This window comes from Zalophus californianus, chromosome 6 (assembly GCF_009762305.2).
Source record: "Zalophus californianus isolate mZalCal1 chromosome 6, mZalCal1.pri.v2, whole genome shotgun sequence".
Classification (NCBI taxonomy): Eukaryota; Metazoa; Chordata; class Mammalia; order Carnivora; family Otariidae; genus Zalophus; species Zalophus californianus.
The window spans coordinates 115,300,058-115,316,645 of NC_045600.1; the positions used below are offsets into that span (position 1 = coordinate 115,300,058).

Below are 16,588 nucleotides of genomic sequence, written 5' to 3' on the forward strand. Positions count from 1 at the left end.
TAAAAAAAAAAAATCTTAAAAAAAATAAAATAAAAATAATCAATCAGTTCTGTAAGTTCACAGTCCAAGGCCCAGCCCGCATATCACCCCTGCTGGGGGGCAGGTTAGGGGACCCTGACCTTCCTTCCCAGCACCCACCCAGCTCCACCCTCTAAGTGCCAAAGCACTCGCTGCCAGTCCCCCTCCTTTACTGACTCATATTTCCACAATGCAGAAGCTACCAGGCAGGGCCTCACCCCTCCCCTGTCTACCCACAGCCTCTGTTGCCTGAAACCCACCCATGGCCTTGATCTTAGTGAAATTATGGGGTCTACTGGCCACACACTGGGAACATCACAGCAGTTTCCTTTTTTTTTTAAGATTTTATTTATTTATTTATTTGAGAGAGAGAGAGAGGGCACACAACGGGGGTGGGGCAGAGGGAGAGGGAGAAGCAAACTCCTTGCCATCTGGGGAGCCCGATGCAGAGCTCGATCCCAGGACCCTGAGATCAGGTGGGCCTTGAGAGCGACTTCCAGGAGGCGCGCACACCTGTGCCAAAGGCAGACGCTTAACCAACTGAGCCCCCCAGGTGCCCCATCACAGCAGTTTTCTTATTAAAAATGCCTCTCACCCACAGACCTAAGGGCAGGGACGAGGAGACCCAAAGGGGGGAAGTGACTACACAAGATCTCTCAAGTGGTAAAGGTCAGAATCTGGGCTATGAGCCCAGGTCTGCCTGTCCCCCAGCCCACATACCTACATCAGTGATTCAAGAGATAACCAGCACTGTTTTTTATTTTGAAACATCAAAAAATAATTTTAAAAAATTATGTTTGAAAATGATTACTCAAATTTTTTCCAGCTTAGATCAAAGCTGTATTTTGGGCTATCATCCAGTTACCATGGATTCACAGAGACCAGCTCTGTGCCCAGGCTGGGTCAGAGGAACTCTTCCCTGGAGAGGGACCATGCTGGCTCCTCAGATGTGCACACTGGGAAGCAGTGGGCAGCCAGAAGCCGGGCCTATGCCCGGCGGCACCCAGAACAATCCACCCCGGGGGAGGGTGCCAGGTGCTGAGAAGCTACAGTCCCCTCCTTTGGGAGTCCTGCTCAAGCCAGATGTGGGAGCCCAGGCCTCACCCTGGTGCTCCCTTTCCCCAGGATCAGGACAGCAGGATGTCTCCTGAGGCTCTAGAAGGAAATGCTCGGGAAAGCTCTGAGCGGTAAAAGCATACTCCTGCCTCAGCCTTCAGGCAGTGTGGGGAAGGCCCAGGTGCCCTGGGCTGCCCTGGGACAGCCCAGCTGCTTCCTTCTCTACACAGGTCTATGTGGCAGCCATCGCCCAGGCCTCTGCCCTGGCCCTGGCCCTGCCGTGCCCCCAATGGGTGGATAGAAAAACAGCCTTTGTAGCTGCCACCACTGCTCCCTTTTCCTACCCATATCACTCTTGGTGGCTGCAGGGACTAGGCCACGGGGCCTGAGCATGGCATTTCTCTTCGTGGGACTTGGTTTTTTCATCAAGGAAGTGGGGGCAGAGGCCAACCTCTTCCCTGGCCCTGACAACCCGCTCCTCTAGGGCACAGCCCCCTCGGGGCAGACTGTGACTGCCAAGTCGGGACGGTGCCCAGGCCGAGTCTCAGAGACTGTGCAGACTCTAGCAGACTAGCTGTGGGTTCACGCCCCTGGTCATTCTCCCTCTGCCAGTAAAATGGGCCCAACAGTTCCCACCACCTGAGGAGCAATGAAATGATGTGCACAGCTGAGAATGGTGAACAGAGATCACAGCATGCCCGGAGTCTGGTATGAGGCTAAGGATTATTTACCCCCATTTTACAGGTGAGGAAAATGGAACGCAGGGAGGTCACCTAACGTGCCCAGGGCACAGGTGGGATATGAACCCAGCTCTCGCAGGCCAAGAGCTTAGCTCTTCGTCCCAGTCTCGTGCCTCTCTGCAACCCCCCAAGCTCAGTGGCTGTGCAGCAAGGGGTACTCCCCAGGCCCTGCTCTGTCCCGGCCTGCCTGCCACCAGCCCCACCAGGCAGAGGCGTGAGAGGGGTTGGCGTGCCCGGGAATCAGCAGACATTCTTCCTGGGGACCAAGTGAAGGGCTGTGGAAGGTAGCTGGGAAGAGCTGCCCTGTGACTTGCTGCTCACGAGAACTACCTGACAGGGAGGGAGGAGCCCCCACATGGGACCACGTGGCGCCGAGGGCTCAGAAGCAGACAGCTGCAGGGAGCAGAGCAGGGGCATTCTCGGGGGGATGGGGTCAGCCGAGAACCCAGGAGAGAAAGAGCTACCCCGTGGGCCTCTGCCCCCTGCTGCACCAGCAGCAGCTCCCAGAGCTCCAGGGAAATAAGACCTTTCACCCCTTTAGAATCACTGACCCCGCACCCCACCCGGTCTGAGGAGACACCATAAGAAGGGGTTATGGGGAGAACATGGCAAGTGAAGAAACGGACCCCATCCTTTCCCCATCATAGGCTTCCCATGTGGAGTCGGGAGATTGGGAGTGTTCAACTGAACAAGAGAGAAATTCTGATAGGAGGTTGAACTGGATGAGTTATAACGAGACTAGAAAAGGACTAGAAAAAGCTCTAACACAAAGGCCCAGGCATGGGGAGGGGAGACCTAACAGTGGCTTTAGAAGGTGGAAGAAAGAAAAATTCAGTTGCCAGCTTGCACCCTACCAGGCTCAAAAACCATGTTGTAAAATGTAAAAACAAACCATTTTTGTTGAAAGCCTTTCTAATGTCTGACACGCTCTTGGGTTGATGGGCCCTTCATTCTTTCTTTAGCCTTAGGAAAAAAAAATCACCTTTTATTAGTGGGAGAGGGGACAGAACAGGAGACTAGACTCACTCATCTCACCCAGACGCCCCAGAAGCCCCGGGCAGCAGTCCGAGCAGGCGTTCAGGGCCACTCGATCCCAGTTTCACAGAAGGGACCTCTGCAGCCAGCGTGCCTCCCGTGACCCGCTTCCTGGCAGCAGGTTACTGTTGCTTGTATTCCATGGACTGAGAAACCAAAGGGTGAATATTATCAGGAAACTGAACTCTCCAGAAAGCAGCTCCCTCAAGGCGGGAAGTGGGTCTGTTTCCCTGCTGGGTCCCAGAGCCCAGCATCTGCAGTGCAAACACATTGGACGAGTGCCAAATAAATGTCTCAGGGAGGCCCTTGAGAGGATGTGGTTTTACGACTGCTGGCTCTGGAGATGTCCCGTGAAGGGGACCAGATCATTGGCTTGTGTTTCAGTGACTCATTACCCAACACCTTTACATAAGCCAGACAGACTCATCCCCTCTACTTCTTAAAGCAGTATTATTGTCCCCATTGTACAGGTAAGGAAACTGAGGCTCAGGGTGGATCAGTCCATGAGTGGCAGCCAGGCTCTTTCCACTGCCCTACAGCTACTACCCCACAGTGAGGCTTATCTCTACCATTCTTAGTTGGCAAATTGAGGAAGGCAAAGGACCAAAAACCCAGGTGTGGCTCGGATGGTGGATGGATAGATGGATGACCAGAGACTTCTATAAACAAGCTAGTTGCTTCCCTAGAGTATCCAGGGGCAGGTGGGTGAAGAGAGGGTCCCAAGCCCAGGTGCTTGAGAAATTGCTGAGGCCTGCAGGCCTTTGTGGGGCCATCAGGAGCAGAGGGAGTGTCTGTGGTTGGTGTCCCCAGAGGCCCTAAGCCAGGACTCGCGGGGGTAGAGGGAGCGAGGCCAACTCCAGATCAGCACAAGCAAGGGCTTCCCAAGACCAACCCAGGTGGCCCCAGATATGGCTGCACGGGGCCAGCTGCCTCAGCAGGTGGAGAGCGCCCCTCACAGGTCAGGGATTCCGCAGGGACTGTGAGCTGACCCAAGGATTGGAGGGGTCCATGCATAAGCAGATAACTGTGGGGTGATTTGCAACTTTTCTAAGATGGCTCAGGGTAGGTTCTAGAGGGAGAGAGCCAAGAAGGCAAAGACTGGGCTTTTCTTTTTAAAGAAAAAAAGCACATTGAATGCAGTTCGATGCGTGAATCTGGGTTCAGCTGGGCTGATAGGAGCTTGAGATTAGAAATGAGTTTCCAGAGGATTCCATCTCTCCACTGAGCCCCAGCCTCCCCGGGGCCTTCAGGGCCCCCCCACCCAAGCAGTCAAGCAGCAGAGCAGCCTGGCTGGCTGGGCCCCTGAGATGGCCAGGCCCCTCCACCTACGGCCAGCGGTTGCCCTGAGCCTTCCAGGGACCTGTCAAAGCCCTGGGAACTCTCAGAGCCTCCCAGGAATCCCCCATCACCAGGTGTGGGGGGCAACGCTGGCACCAGAAGAGGACCTCCTGGGAGGGGGCGCTATTGTTGGAGGAAAGCAAGGATGAGGGAGGTTATGTAACTTGTCCAGGCCCAATCAGCAATTGTGTGGGTGGGCCTGCCTTCCAACCACAATCAGTCTGGTTTGAAAGTTTTGCTCTTTTAGATAGAGCTCCTCGGATTAGCAGGAAAGAAAGGTCTCCTATTGCACCCTCCTCCCCCAGGCTGTGAAACCCTGCCCACTTCCCCTGCACTCTCTCTAGTCTTAAAGGCCCAGCTCAACCCCGATGCCCCCTTCTTCCTCCTGCTTTATGAAACCAAAACGTGTAGAAAAAGTAGAGCAGGGAAGGGACAGGGAGTGAACACCAGTCCAGGCAGAGGCCTGCAGGTGGGAATGAGCCCCTGAGGTTCAGGAGACCCCTCGGAGTGGTCCTGGTGAGACCTCAGGGGTGCTGGAGCAGGTGTCTGAAGAGGTCGCCCGAGGCTGGCCACAGGAGAGCCTCAGGAGAGCCTCAGGAGCAGGTGTGGGGCCTTCCCAGGAGGTCAAGGGAACCAGGGTTCCCTTTCAGGTTCCAAGTTCAGGGAAAGGGAGCTGGGTGGGGTGCAGTATTTAGAGGCCAGGGCTCTAAATAGTTTGTTACCTCTAATCCTCAGAACCCCCTGGAATGTCAGGACTGTGCCATAATTACTGCCCCACGTTACAGATGAGCACCTGAGACTCAGCAAGGTGCATGACCTGCTCAGGTCACATGGTTCCTCTCCACCACCCCCACCAAGCTGATCTGGCAGCAGGGTCTCCCTTGATCTAGCCCTGGGTAGAACGGGAAGCAGACGCCAGTGGGAAAGGGTGGGTGAGGGAAGCAGTGGGAGGCAGAGGAAAGGAGGGAGCGGAGCCACCCCGGATCCTCAGCCCTGGAGGAGACTAACCCCTTGACCAAGGACAGGCACTGTCCAGCCCCTGCCTGTGGCCGGCCATACGGGGCTCCTTGCCACACAGTCTTCAGCTTGTGGGTAACCAGCCAGAGACTAGAGGCTGGCACCAAAGGTCCACCTACTGTCCCTGCACATCCTGTTCCCCAAGTGTCACCGCTCCCACACTGCCTACACCTGCCAGGGGAGGGCCCCACGGAATGCCACCCCAGCAGGAAGTCCAGGTAGCAGAATGTGGCAAGAGCTCAGGCATTGGTTTCTAGTCCTGGCCAGTTGCATGGGCACAGTCAGTGCAACCGTGGGCAAGTCACTTAACCTCCCGAGCAAGAGTCCCTCCTCTGTAAAATGAATGTGAACCTATGGCCCACCGCTGGGCTCTGAGGACTAAATGGACTTGTACATGGAGGAGCCCAGCAACGGGCACCTGACACTGAATGAGTTCCTGGAAAATGGTGCTCACCGTGATGAGTACGTATTAAGTCAAAGCAAGGAAATAAAAAAGGAGAGCTAGGTTTGAATCTGGGCTGTAACTCTTATTTGGACTGGTTGCTTCCAATCCCTCAGACTCAATTTTTTTTGAATTTGTAAAATGGGAAGAACAATTGGACCATGTGCCCTCACAGGACTGACGTGGGGCGTCTTTCTTTGTGGCTGTGAACTGCTCCTCCCTTGGGCTTGAGACTTGCTCAAGAGACAGAGATGGAGCCCTGGAGCTGCAGAGATGCCCCATTCCCATTGCCACACCCTTTCCTGAAAGCAGGGACAGACCCTTGCTGCCTCTGGAGAAAGCCCTTTGGCCTCCTCTGCCGGCCTTGGCAGGTTCCGGGTCTCAGAGCTGACCCTGGGCTCTGGGTGCAAGCTGGGCCCCTGCACTTGCAGGGGGTCTGCACATGGGGCCCCTTGCCCCTACGAGGCCATTAACGTGCATGTTGCCACATGTCTATCTTCTAACCACAAACATCCATTTAATACAGACAAGGGGCCAGAGGCTCAGAGAATGGAGGGACTCACCAGGGCCACACTGTGAATGAAGTAGAATCGAAGCCAGACACAAAAGAACAAATATTGTAGGATTCCACTTCTATGAGGTTGCTAGCATAGGCAGATTCATGGAAAGTAGAATAGAAGTAGGAGATGAGAGGAGGGAGGTGAGGAGTTAGTGTTTAATGGGTACGGAGTTTCTGCTATAGGGATGACAAAAAGTTCTGGAAATAGTAGCGATGGTTGTGCGACATTGGGAATGTACTTAATGCCGCTGAATCACGCATTTCAAAATGGTTAAAGTGGTAAGTTTTATGTTACGTTTATTTAACACAAGAAAAAGAGGTAATCGTACAAGATTATAAGGTTAAAAACAAACAAACACAAACCTCTACCCTCTACTCATTCCCAAGTGAGTCAAACGAGGTCTCATCAATGGGACGAGCTGCACTGCGCTCATTGTCGGCAGTGCGTCCAGCTTCACCATATGATGGGCACCAGTGCTTCCGCCGCACTGTGGACACACTCAAGAACCCCGGAAAATAGTGATGCCCAGCCTCCCACCCTGAAATTCAGATCTAACTGGCCTTGGATGTGCTCTGGGCATTGGGACCTTGGAGAACTACGGTTGCGTAAGATTTGGCTCCCTGTTACATTTCCGATCTTATCTCCAAGTACCCCCACCTCGGTCCCTTGGTCCCAGCCACACAGACCTCCTTGTCCCTTGAACATATCAGGCACTCTCCTGCCTCAGCCCTCACCCCTCCTTTCCTCCCCAGTAGGGCTCAGCTTCTGTTTTCCCATTTCTGCTGCTGGGAAGCCCTAAGCCCATCTGGCCGCCCCTTCCCTGTGCTGGCTGTAATCTCTGCAGTACCAGCTGGCTCTTCCTATTGCCCAATAGTGGGTACTGTCAACACCAGCGGAAGGGGCTGTCATTCGCCTACCTTCTCACCCATTGCTCAGGGCACCAGATCTTCGCAAACCACACACCTCCCGCTAACCCCCAGGGGCTCTCTGACCCAGGCCCGGGAAGGTAGCAGCCCAGCCTAGCCCAGTAACCCCAAAGTCCACCTCGGTGGCATCCCCAGACCCACACCCCCTCTATGAGTTTTCCCCACTGGCACACCTTTGCCCTTGCCATTCCTTCCCCTGGAGTCCATCTGCCCTCCTGCCATCTCCCACTTCTGCGGGAATTGGAGTGCAAAGAGGGCCATTGAGAAGCGGATCTTGTTTTCCGCTAAGAATAAAATTGAAGGTGCGAGTGACTCTCTTGACCCAGGCCGCTGCGGCCAGTAAGTCCTCCAGGTGACCATTGCAGGCATCGAGCACAACCACAAACCTCACACAGCTGCAAAAAGGGAGTAAGAATATCACGTTCGTTCACAGGGCTATTGTTGGAATTAAATGCATCTTGTCACTTGAAGCCATGGGGATGACTCTCTGATGGCAGAATTTAATAGGCAATGGGAACAAAGTTGGGAAGGCATTCTGGGAATCGGAGGGTGCTCATATGCGGCTCACCCTGGGGGCGCACATGCAATCGTACATCTGGGTCCCTTCGAACCTGCTTCTGCTCTGCTAACTCCCTATGGTGAGCCATGGGAGGCGGTCCCCTTAGTACTGCCCTTAGCATCCCCATCTCCAAAGCCTTTGTCTTAGGTGAGCATCACTCTGTTGTCCTGCGGATGAGGACACTGAAGTTCAGAGAGGGGAAATGATTTTCCAAGGCCCGGCAAGTGAAGGTGGTGGTCGGGTGAGGCTTCAAGGAAGCATTTGGCTCCTGAGCCTGGAGGGAGACCCCGCTGGAGCAGGTCTAGGGCAAGGCCCCGGCGTGGGCAGCCCTTGGGGAACAGGGGGCCACTCTTGCTGGAAGCCCAGGCAGTTTCAGTTTCCACACCCTTCATTGTGTGGTTTATGGCATCAGCTAGACTCTGGGTGAGGAAGAAGGGCATCCCGCCCACGGCCTGCGGCCTCCAGGCTCCTTTGCATGAGAGGAACATCCACCGCTGGAGAGCGTGCAGAGAGCAGAAGAAAGTGTCTCTGCCACAACTTCAGGACGGTCAGGACCTTTCACAATCCGGCTGGGGCTTACCTCCCTACCGGGCGCCCTGCACACCCCTTTGGGCCAGAAAACTGCCTTCCAAACCCATTGTGCCCAACTTCCCCACTGGCACACCTTTGCCCTTGCCATTCCTTCCCCTGGAGTCCATCTGCCCTCCTGCCGTCTCCCAAATCCTTGCCCACCAACGAGCACAACCACAAACCTCACACAGCTGACCACCTTCCCAGCCCCTGGGCGACCATGTACCACAAAGTGTGCACAAAAGCGTGGAAGACATAAGGCTATCAAACCACACATGTCGCCTAAAAACATCTTAGGCTTGAAAACAAGAATTGCCTGGTTTTGTTTTTAAAGATTTTCCTTTTAAATGACACAAATAGGGGGCACTTGGGTGGCTCAGTTGGTTAAGCGTCTGACTCTTGATTTCGGCTCAGGTCATGATCTCACGGTCGTGAGATGGAGCCCCGTGTCTGCCTCCACACTGGGCGGGGAGCCTGCTTAAGATTCTTTCTCTCCCTCTCCCTCTGCCCTCCCCCCCCCCCCATGCTCATGCGCCTGTGCTCCCCAGCACTTTTTTCTCTCTCTCTCTCTCAAAAAAATAAAAAAAAATGACATACATAATCTGTGTTCACTTATGGAAAATTAAGGGAGAAATAGAAAAATAAGCTTACTTCCAAAGCCACAGAAATCAATGCTAACACGTAGGGCCCCCCCCCCCCCGTTTGTCCTACACGAATTATTACTCAAACAAGAATCAACTAGCCTATCTCTTTGATTTCAGGGGCAGAGTAAGTCGGCGGCCCACAGACCTGGTTGGGAGTCCCTGCCCTGCCCTGGACATGAGACCTTGGAGTAGGCCTGCCCATGCCTTCATTCAGGAGGTAGGAGGACATTGACAGAGAAAGAGTCTGTCCTCATTCCTTCAAAGGGCCGCGGCCAGGGAGGCACGGAGGAGCCAGTTGGTAGCAGGAAGGCAGGAAAGCTAGGGCCTCCCTCTCCCATCTCCTGCACTGTCTACGAACGAGCCCCTGTTGCTCGGGAAGACCCACTCCTCAGCCACGGGCCTCCTTGATCTTCAAGGCCATCCGGGCCTGCCCTGCTGCAAGTTCTCCCCCAAAGTCTGAACAGCTTCAGTTCCCAGCAGAGCCCCTCCAGTCCTGGCCCTCCCAGCCCCATCCAGGCCACTCTGGTCCCTCCTTCCTGCATCAAAAGGCTCCTGCCCAGCTAGAAACGTGGCCCCATTCTCTCACCCAGGAATGTCTCCTCTTCCAGGAATCCACCCAAGGAAATAATCCTCAAGTGAAAAATTCTGATACACAGGGATCTACCCATTGCCTCTCTGCCCAGAAGAACGAATAACTGGCAGCAGCAACCTAAACGTCCAACAATAGGGGATTGGATAAATGAATCATATGTCTACCAAACCCACAAGCTGGACTGTGTAGCCATTAACAATGGTGTTTTGAAACGAGGAAATCACACCCACACCCACACATGTTCAAAATGGAATTATGCTGAAAAGCAGAGGGGAAGGGTATCCACAACAATGTGAGTACACTTAACCCCACTGAACTGGATACTTAAACATTAGGATGGTGAATTTCATGTGAGGTATACTTTACCACAATTAGAAATCAATTTTAAAATGCAAGAAAAAGAAAGGGGAGAATACAACACTGTGTACACAATATGCTTGCACCTACATAAAAATAATCTTAGGGAAGCACAGCAAAATATTACCAGTTGTCTTTGTGTGATGAGACGAAGGGTGCTTTTTTCCTGGTTTTCTCTATTTTCCTTTTAGGATCTTATACTTAGATTAGAAGGTATATACATAGCTTAAAGTGCTCAGAACAGAATCGGTGCCCAGGGAACATGAGCCTCTCCTGATTTTCTGTGAGGCCCCAGGGCCATGATTGGCAGCTACTGGGGTAGAGGACCCAAAGTGGGGCCTCTCTCCTAAATGGGGAACCTCGGAGTCTCAGAACTGGGACGGGAAGGGGCAAAAGCAGCGGAGCCGGCACAGGGGGGAGAGGTGAGCCCATCCTTAGCCCCCTGGGTGTCCCTGGTGAGTGATCCCCCCACCCGGAAAGTGGCGTCTTCCTCTGTCCTCTGTGTGTTGTGGAGCTCAGCTCCTCCCAGCTGGCTGGTTTCCAGATGAGGCTGGAGCCTAGCCTCAAAGGGGAGCGATGTGGCTACAAGTCAGAGGGAAAAATTTGGGCTTACTTCCTCCACCGCCTTGGTATTTCCTGCCCAAAGCAGGGGGTAGATGTCCCTGTAGTACGCGGCCCAGCCTCCTCAAGCCCTTACTTTGCCTTTAACAACCCCAAAAGTGATAGGATGTGGATCTCAATAAAACCTGGTCCAGAACTAGGTTTTCCCTCTTAAAACAACACCCAGTGGCTTCTTTGCACAGGTCTGGGAGGGAGTGGGAGGAGGGTGAGGAGGCACAGCTCCTAGCCCTGCCCCTCCCTGTGCCTTGCCGAGTTAGTAGGGAAGCTCCGTCTTCAGTGCCAGACAGTGACATCCTTGAGGGCAAGACAGTCTCCTTCACCTGACTGGATGTGGGGGTGAGGCTAGGGGTCCAGCTGAGATCGCCTAGCAGAGAATACTGCCCGGCAAATATTTGTAGAATATAACTAAAGTGAAACGAAGGAGAAAATGAGTTCAGGAAGGGACCATGGAGGCATTCTTGTACATACATTTATTCCACAAACACTGAACACTGTGTTGAGGATGCAGACCGCTGTTTTCTGCAACAGGGTTTGGCTGCCTACTGGCAGCAGAGCCACTGGCAAGGCGAGATTGGGAGGGGGGTGGGACAGGACCCTACCCTGGGCTTCTGTGCCCCTCTGATTCACTGCTGAGGCAGGTTTTACGAGATCTAAAGCCCTCTCAGCTCAGGTACCTGGTATTCTCACCCCCAGCTTTGTCTCACTGACTGTCCCCGCTCTGAGGCCCAGCCACTAACTTCCTGCAAAGCTGCAATGCTCTCGACCATCTGTATAACAGAAATCAAATTATCCCTCCCCTGTGGCTAGTCCACCCCTGCCTCACTCCACAGTGGCCTGCATCTCAATGTTTTGCCACAGGAAAATGCAGGCTATAAATAAATACCAGGTGGCCACGTGGATGAAATGACAAATACAGGCCTACCAAGGGACAGAAGTAGCCAGTTCCCATGCTGAGTGTTCCCACCACCTCTGAGCCATTATGTCTGCTTTTTAGAGTTTTTTGGTCTCCTCCCTGCTATCAGGCTACCAGCTCCCTGTGAAACAGTTCAGGCCCACCAATATTTATCAGTCACCAACGTATGTCAGGTTCCACGTAGACCCCTACTAAAGGCTGCATCTATAAATTAAAAGACCACATGACTAAGCTTGTTAAAATTGTGGGTAAAATTAGAGTTCATGGGCCCTAACTGAAAAATGATGGGGCAGCTCATATGAGTAAAGTATATGAGCTTTAACATAAGCTCTTAGTGCCTCAGAAACCACTTTTGTTTCCCTCTCTCACTGTGAACCCCAGGAATAGGGCTAGCTTTCACCTGCGCTTGGGAGGGTTGAGTGTTATGGTATTAGACGTGATCCTTCTAGCTCATGGGCCCCCTTCCACTACGTAAGACTATTCATTTTCCCAAACTGTGAGGCTACGGGGTTTAATGCCTTGTGCTATGGTGGGGGGTGGGCAGGGGGAGGGGCAGGCTGGGCTCTGTCCCTCCTACACAGCAGTTAGATCACTGTGTCTTTTGTGTTATAGATTTGTCTATAAATTGAGCTTCCAAACACTTCTATCAGCCTCATCTATTCTTCTTACTTCTCTGGGAGGTAGGAAGGACAGAAATTTCCCCTCCATTTTGCTGATGTGGCCCAAAGATCCAGTGACCTGCTGTGCTGATAGAGGGTGTTAAAGCACCTTGGGTGAGAGCCTGGACACTGGAGCTAGGCTGTCAGGGTTTAATCCCCACTGGGTGACCTTGGGCAAGCTACTTAAGTTCTCTGTGCCTCAACTACCTCCTCTGAATAATAGGGATGATCTCATCTACCTCATCAGTTTAAATGAATGAATAGATAAACAGTCCTGAGAACAGTGCCTGACTCATCTTTAGTACTCAGTGTTAGCTGTCCTCATGGGCTGGGCTGGGCTGAGCATCAGAGGGGTTCGAATTCAGAGGCCTGGGGGCAGTGATGCTGACAGTGACCTTCTGGGGCATTGCCCAGGCTCAGGGTGAGAGGCTCCCACTGGCCACTTCTCTCCCCATCTGTCTCTGGCCGCCCCTAGGCTAGATCCTCACTACAGCCCAGGGAGCCAGCAGGGGAGGGGAGGAGGCACCTGGAGCTCATGAAGCCTGCAGTGGCTCAGAGGTGGGACAAGCCCAGAGCATGGCTGCATGTCCCTTAGAAAGCTGCCACAGGTGGGCTCCTTTCTTCCTGCTGCTGCCTTCCCTGCCACACCCTGCCCCCCCCCCCCCGTACCATCCCCCACTGCCCAGATCCTGCCATGGGGGCTGCTCCTTGCCAGAGCTCTGCCCTCGGGAAGGTGGGGCCAGGGGCCCTGGGCTGGGACAGATGTCCTAGAGGTAAAACGGTCTGCCCTGGGCTACTGAGCACCCTGGATTCCCAGGCCCTACCTCTTTCCCCCATTTCTTTTTTTTTTAAAGATTTTATTTATTTATTTATTTGACAGAGAGAGCAAGAGAGCACAAGCAGAGGGAGCAGTAGAAGGAGAGGGAGAAGCAGGCTTCCCGCTGAGCAAGGAGCCCGATGCGGGGCTCGATCCCAGGGCCCTGGGATCATGACCTGAGCCGAAGGCAGACGCTTAACCATCTGAGCCACCCAGGTGCCCCTCCCCCACTTCTCACTCTCAGTCAGAGCTGAGGTGATGACTCACTGCCCCATCCCCCCCACTGCAACCACCGCCCCTTTGTGAGGGCCCAGCTGCCAGCCTGGTGCTTGGGTTGGGCTGAGTCAGGTCTGCCTCCATTGGCATCTCTGACCTGAGCCCACCTCTTCTTTGTAGAGACGGGGAAATGGAGGCCCAGAGAGGAACAGGGTACCCTCCCCAGATGGCCCTCTGACCACTGTGTGGTCAGGGCAAGCGGGAAGCAGGCCATTTGCATGCTGGCCACAGGCCCCAAGCAGAGCACGGCCCGGAAGGGAAGGAAGGCTTGGCTCATTAGCTCTCATCCTTCTGGCCGCAGGCCCCAGGAAAGGGCCCAGGGAGGGCCAGGCTGCTGGCTGAGGCTGAGCTGGCTGAGTGAAGGGCCAGGGAGTCCTCTGCGGGGCTGGGGGGGGAGGGGCGGGACACCCTCAGGACAGCCTCATTCCCCAGCTCTAACCAGAGAGGTCTCAGCTTTTTCCCCACAAGCCACTGGGGACAGCCAGAGCTTGAGACACAGGGAAAGGCAGAGGCACAGTTGTAAGAAAAGCTGAGCGGATCTGGGGTCCAAATGGGCTTGCAGGCTGTGTGTGGCCCACGCCAGGCCATTTCACCTTCCGAGCCTGTTGGGTGCCACTATTTCATGGGGGACAAGGACTTGAAGTACACCTGCACTGAACTGAAGAAAGGAAGCAAAGAATTGCCCCGCTTGCTGCCTCCTCAGAGGACCCTGAATGTCTGTGCACAAGAGAGGTTGTGTGAGGGGAAAAGAATTGTCATTTGGCGTGCCAGCAAGGTGCTGGGGACTTAATTACATTAGACGGCCTTTTTAAAGTCTCCCATTCGGTTGAGATGCTTATTAGTATTGATCTGGACTGTAGAGCTGGGGAAAGTGAGGCTCAGAGAGGTCAAACAGCTTGCCCAGTCTCTAAGTAGCGGAGGCAAGACCCAAATTCAAGTCTGTCTGGTCCCCAAACCCTTGACCCCCCCCTTCACCTCACATGGCCTTCTCAAGCTCTCACCCACGTATTAGATTCTCCTACAAAGACCCTGCAGTGGGGGGAGGGTCCCCCAGAGAAGTCAGGCCTGGGAGTAGAGAGGATATCCCTTGCCCACCATAGTGAGGTTTGCAGAGAAGTCAGTACCCCAGACCAAGGACCCCCTTCTTCTCCCAACTCAGAAGGGACAGAAGCACAGGTTATGCCCCATAATTAAGGCCAAATATCAACTGCTATTTTCATGAGAAAACCTCCCTCCTGGAGCCGCATCCCCATTGACTGCCACGGGAAAATTTCAGCCCAGCTGGCCCTCCCAGAGCCCGTTCTGCTTGTTCAGTGCCCCACCGTCTTCACTCACCCAAAAGGCATCTCTGAACTGAAGCTGGGGCAGCATCCTCAGGCGAATGCGATGGCAAAGCTTGCTCTACTGCCACAGGCAGGGCTGAACAAGGGCCAGGAGCCAGGCGCACCGTCCCAAGCCTGACAGTGCTGGCCCAGGCCCCCCCTCCCCGGCCGGCGCCGTCTGCAGCGCCTCAGAAGGCGGCTGCAAGCCAAAGAGGAGCTGCCGGAGGGAGGAAAAGGGCTCAACCTGTTTTGTTTGGGGCTAGAATCAGCAGCAAAATGAGGAAGGAGCAGTGGCCTTCCAGTGATGGGAGGGCGGGCCCTGGTGTCCAGCCGGCCCCTCGCCAGCCCTGTGCTGATGGAGACACAGGCAGGCTGCAGCACTGAGAGCACGGATACCAGCCCGGGGTGGGAGGCTGCAGCCAGCGGGAGAGGCAGGCTGGTGCACAGGCCAAGCGGGAAGGCAGCCTGGGGCCTGCGCAGGAAGGTTTGTGCAAGTTCCCCCGGGGCAGGCACCAGGGCCCTCGCCCACAGGAAGTGGAGTCGCAGGGCTCCCTTGTGCAGCCCTGCCTGACACCCGCCACCCTGCTGCCCGCCTCCACTTGTCCCCTTCCAAAGCCCTCGCTGGGCCACGCCCAGAGACCAGAAACTTCGGGAACCTGAAGCGCACTGAAGGTGTGGGCAAGGACAGGGCAGGAACCCGAGGGCTGTTGCCCACCACCCCGGCCCCATGCCGAGCCGGGCGCAGAGCGGCTAGACTCTCCAACCCGCCCCCCCACCAGCAAACCATACTTGAGGGGCTCACCCAGGCCCAGGACATCGCTATCATTCATCAAACCCTGGCTGCCTGGGGCCCCAATCCACAGCCCACCCTCAAGGAGCTCACTGTCTGGGGGCAGACAGCTGTGTGTTGGGGGGTGTGGGAGATAGAGATGGGGTGAGCAGGTAACTAGCCAAGGGAGAAGAGCCTGAAATCTCATAGGCACTGGCCCCTAAGTCTCCAGATTACACACTCTCCGGGGCAGGAAGCCCCCCCGGGGAGATGGAGGCTTCAGGCTGAAAGACTATGCTTCAACTGAAAGACAGGATTATAAAGGCAATGTGGGAGTCTGAAAACCCGGGTTGAGGTACCCATTTTTGTTTTGTCTGGCCCCTGCCCTTTAGTGGTTGAGTGCGTTGTTAATCCACCCTCCAAGTCTCTGAGCTTCAGTTTCCCTATCAGCCACCCCCACCCCCATCTTTAGAAAGGAGACAATGTTGAGAATGTTACCGGGATTTTCGGTTTGGTTGGGCAGGTGCTGGGGACACCAACCTTGGAAAGAGCCCTGGGCTGCCGCCCCAAACACAGCCCCAAGGAGCCAGGGCCTGACCACTCAGCAGAATATGCCTTCAGGGGGGCCTGGCCCAGGCTGGGTAGGTAAGAAGGGATGAGTCAGCCTTGTCCACAAATCACCACCCTTACCAATGCCTCCTTTACCACCGACTGTGGGTGATAAGACAGATGAAAGCTCGTGCAGAAGAAAGCTCAGTTCCCAAGTGCCAGTTATGTGTGCCCAGGGTTAGAGATGGGGCACACCCATACTTCTGAAATAGCCGCCCCAGAGAGAATCCTTCAGGGAGAACTGCAGAGCAGTGGGGCTGCCCCTGGTAGACCCCGACCTCCCGAACCCTTAGGTTTAAGCCAATAAACATCTTCAGCGTTCAAGGCACCCACATTTTCTGTTGCTGGCAGCTGATGATGTAGTTAACGGTGTACATATCACCTTGAACCCTGAAGGCCAAATGCGGAGGCTGCACCTTATCCTACTGGTCTCTGATAGCACTGACTCAGCCTCCCTGGCCTCAATTTTTCCATCTATCAATTGGGGTGATGCCTCTAGTTCTGCAGGCAGACTAGAAACCCGCTTGTGATGGAAGGCTTCTACCCTCTCGTTGGCAGAAAACTTCACAGCCAGGCTCCTTACCCCATCACCCCCAACAAATTTCTGCTCCAAACAGGCCTTTTCCCTTTCCCCAAAGGTACCTTTCCAGTGCTACACTTTTCCCTCTGCTCTCCAGCCTCTCTCTTGGCATTCCTTCCTCGACCTTCCTTACCTGGGCAAATTCCCCCAGGGCCTACCTCAAGGACC

The 16,588-nt window shown here is 54.5% G+C and overlaps 1 protein-coding gene across 6 annotated transcripts in view; it reads right to left on the bottom strand.

Annotated features, from left to right (window-relative positions):
- The window catches only part of PSTPIP1 (proline-serine-threonine phosphatase interacting protein 1), a 53,268-nt gene extending 38,336 nt beyond the window's left edge, over positions 1-14,932 (bottom strand). For 5 of the 6 annotated variants that reach the window (XM_027569395.1, XM_027569392.1, XM_027569389.1 and 2 more), the window contains exon 1: positions 14,476-14,932. In XM_027569395.1, coding sequence (XP_027425196.1) covers positions 14,476-14,511 — 36 coding nt within the window. In that variant the 5' untranslated portion in view covers positions 14,512-14,932. Of the gene's footprint in view, positions 1-2,706; positions 2,773-14,475 lie in introns of those variants that run through there. The other variant, XM_027569394.1, reaches the window with a different exon arrangement.
- Positions 14,933-16,588: the final 1,656 nt, after the last annotated feature.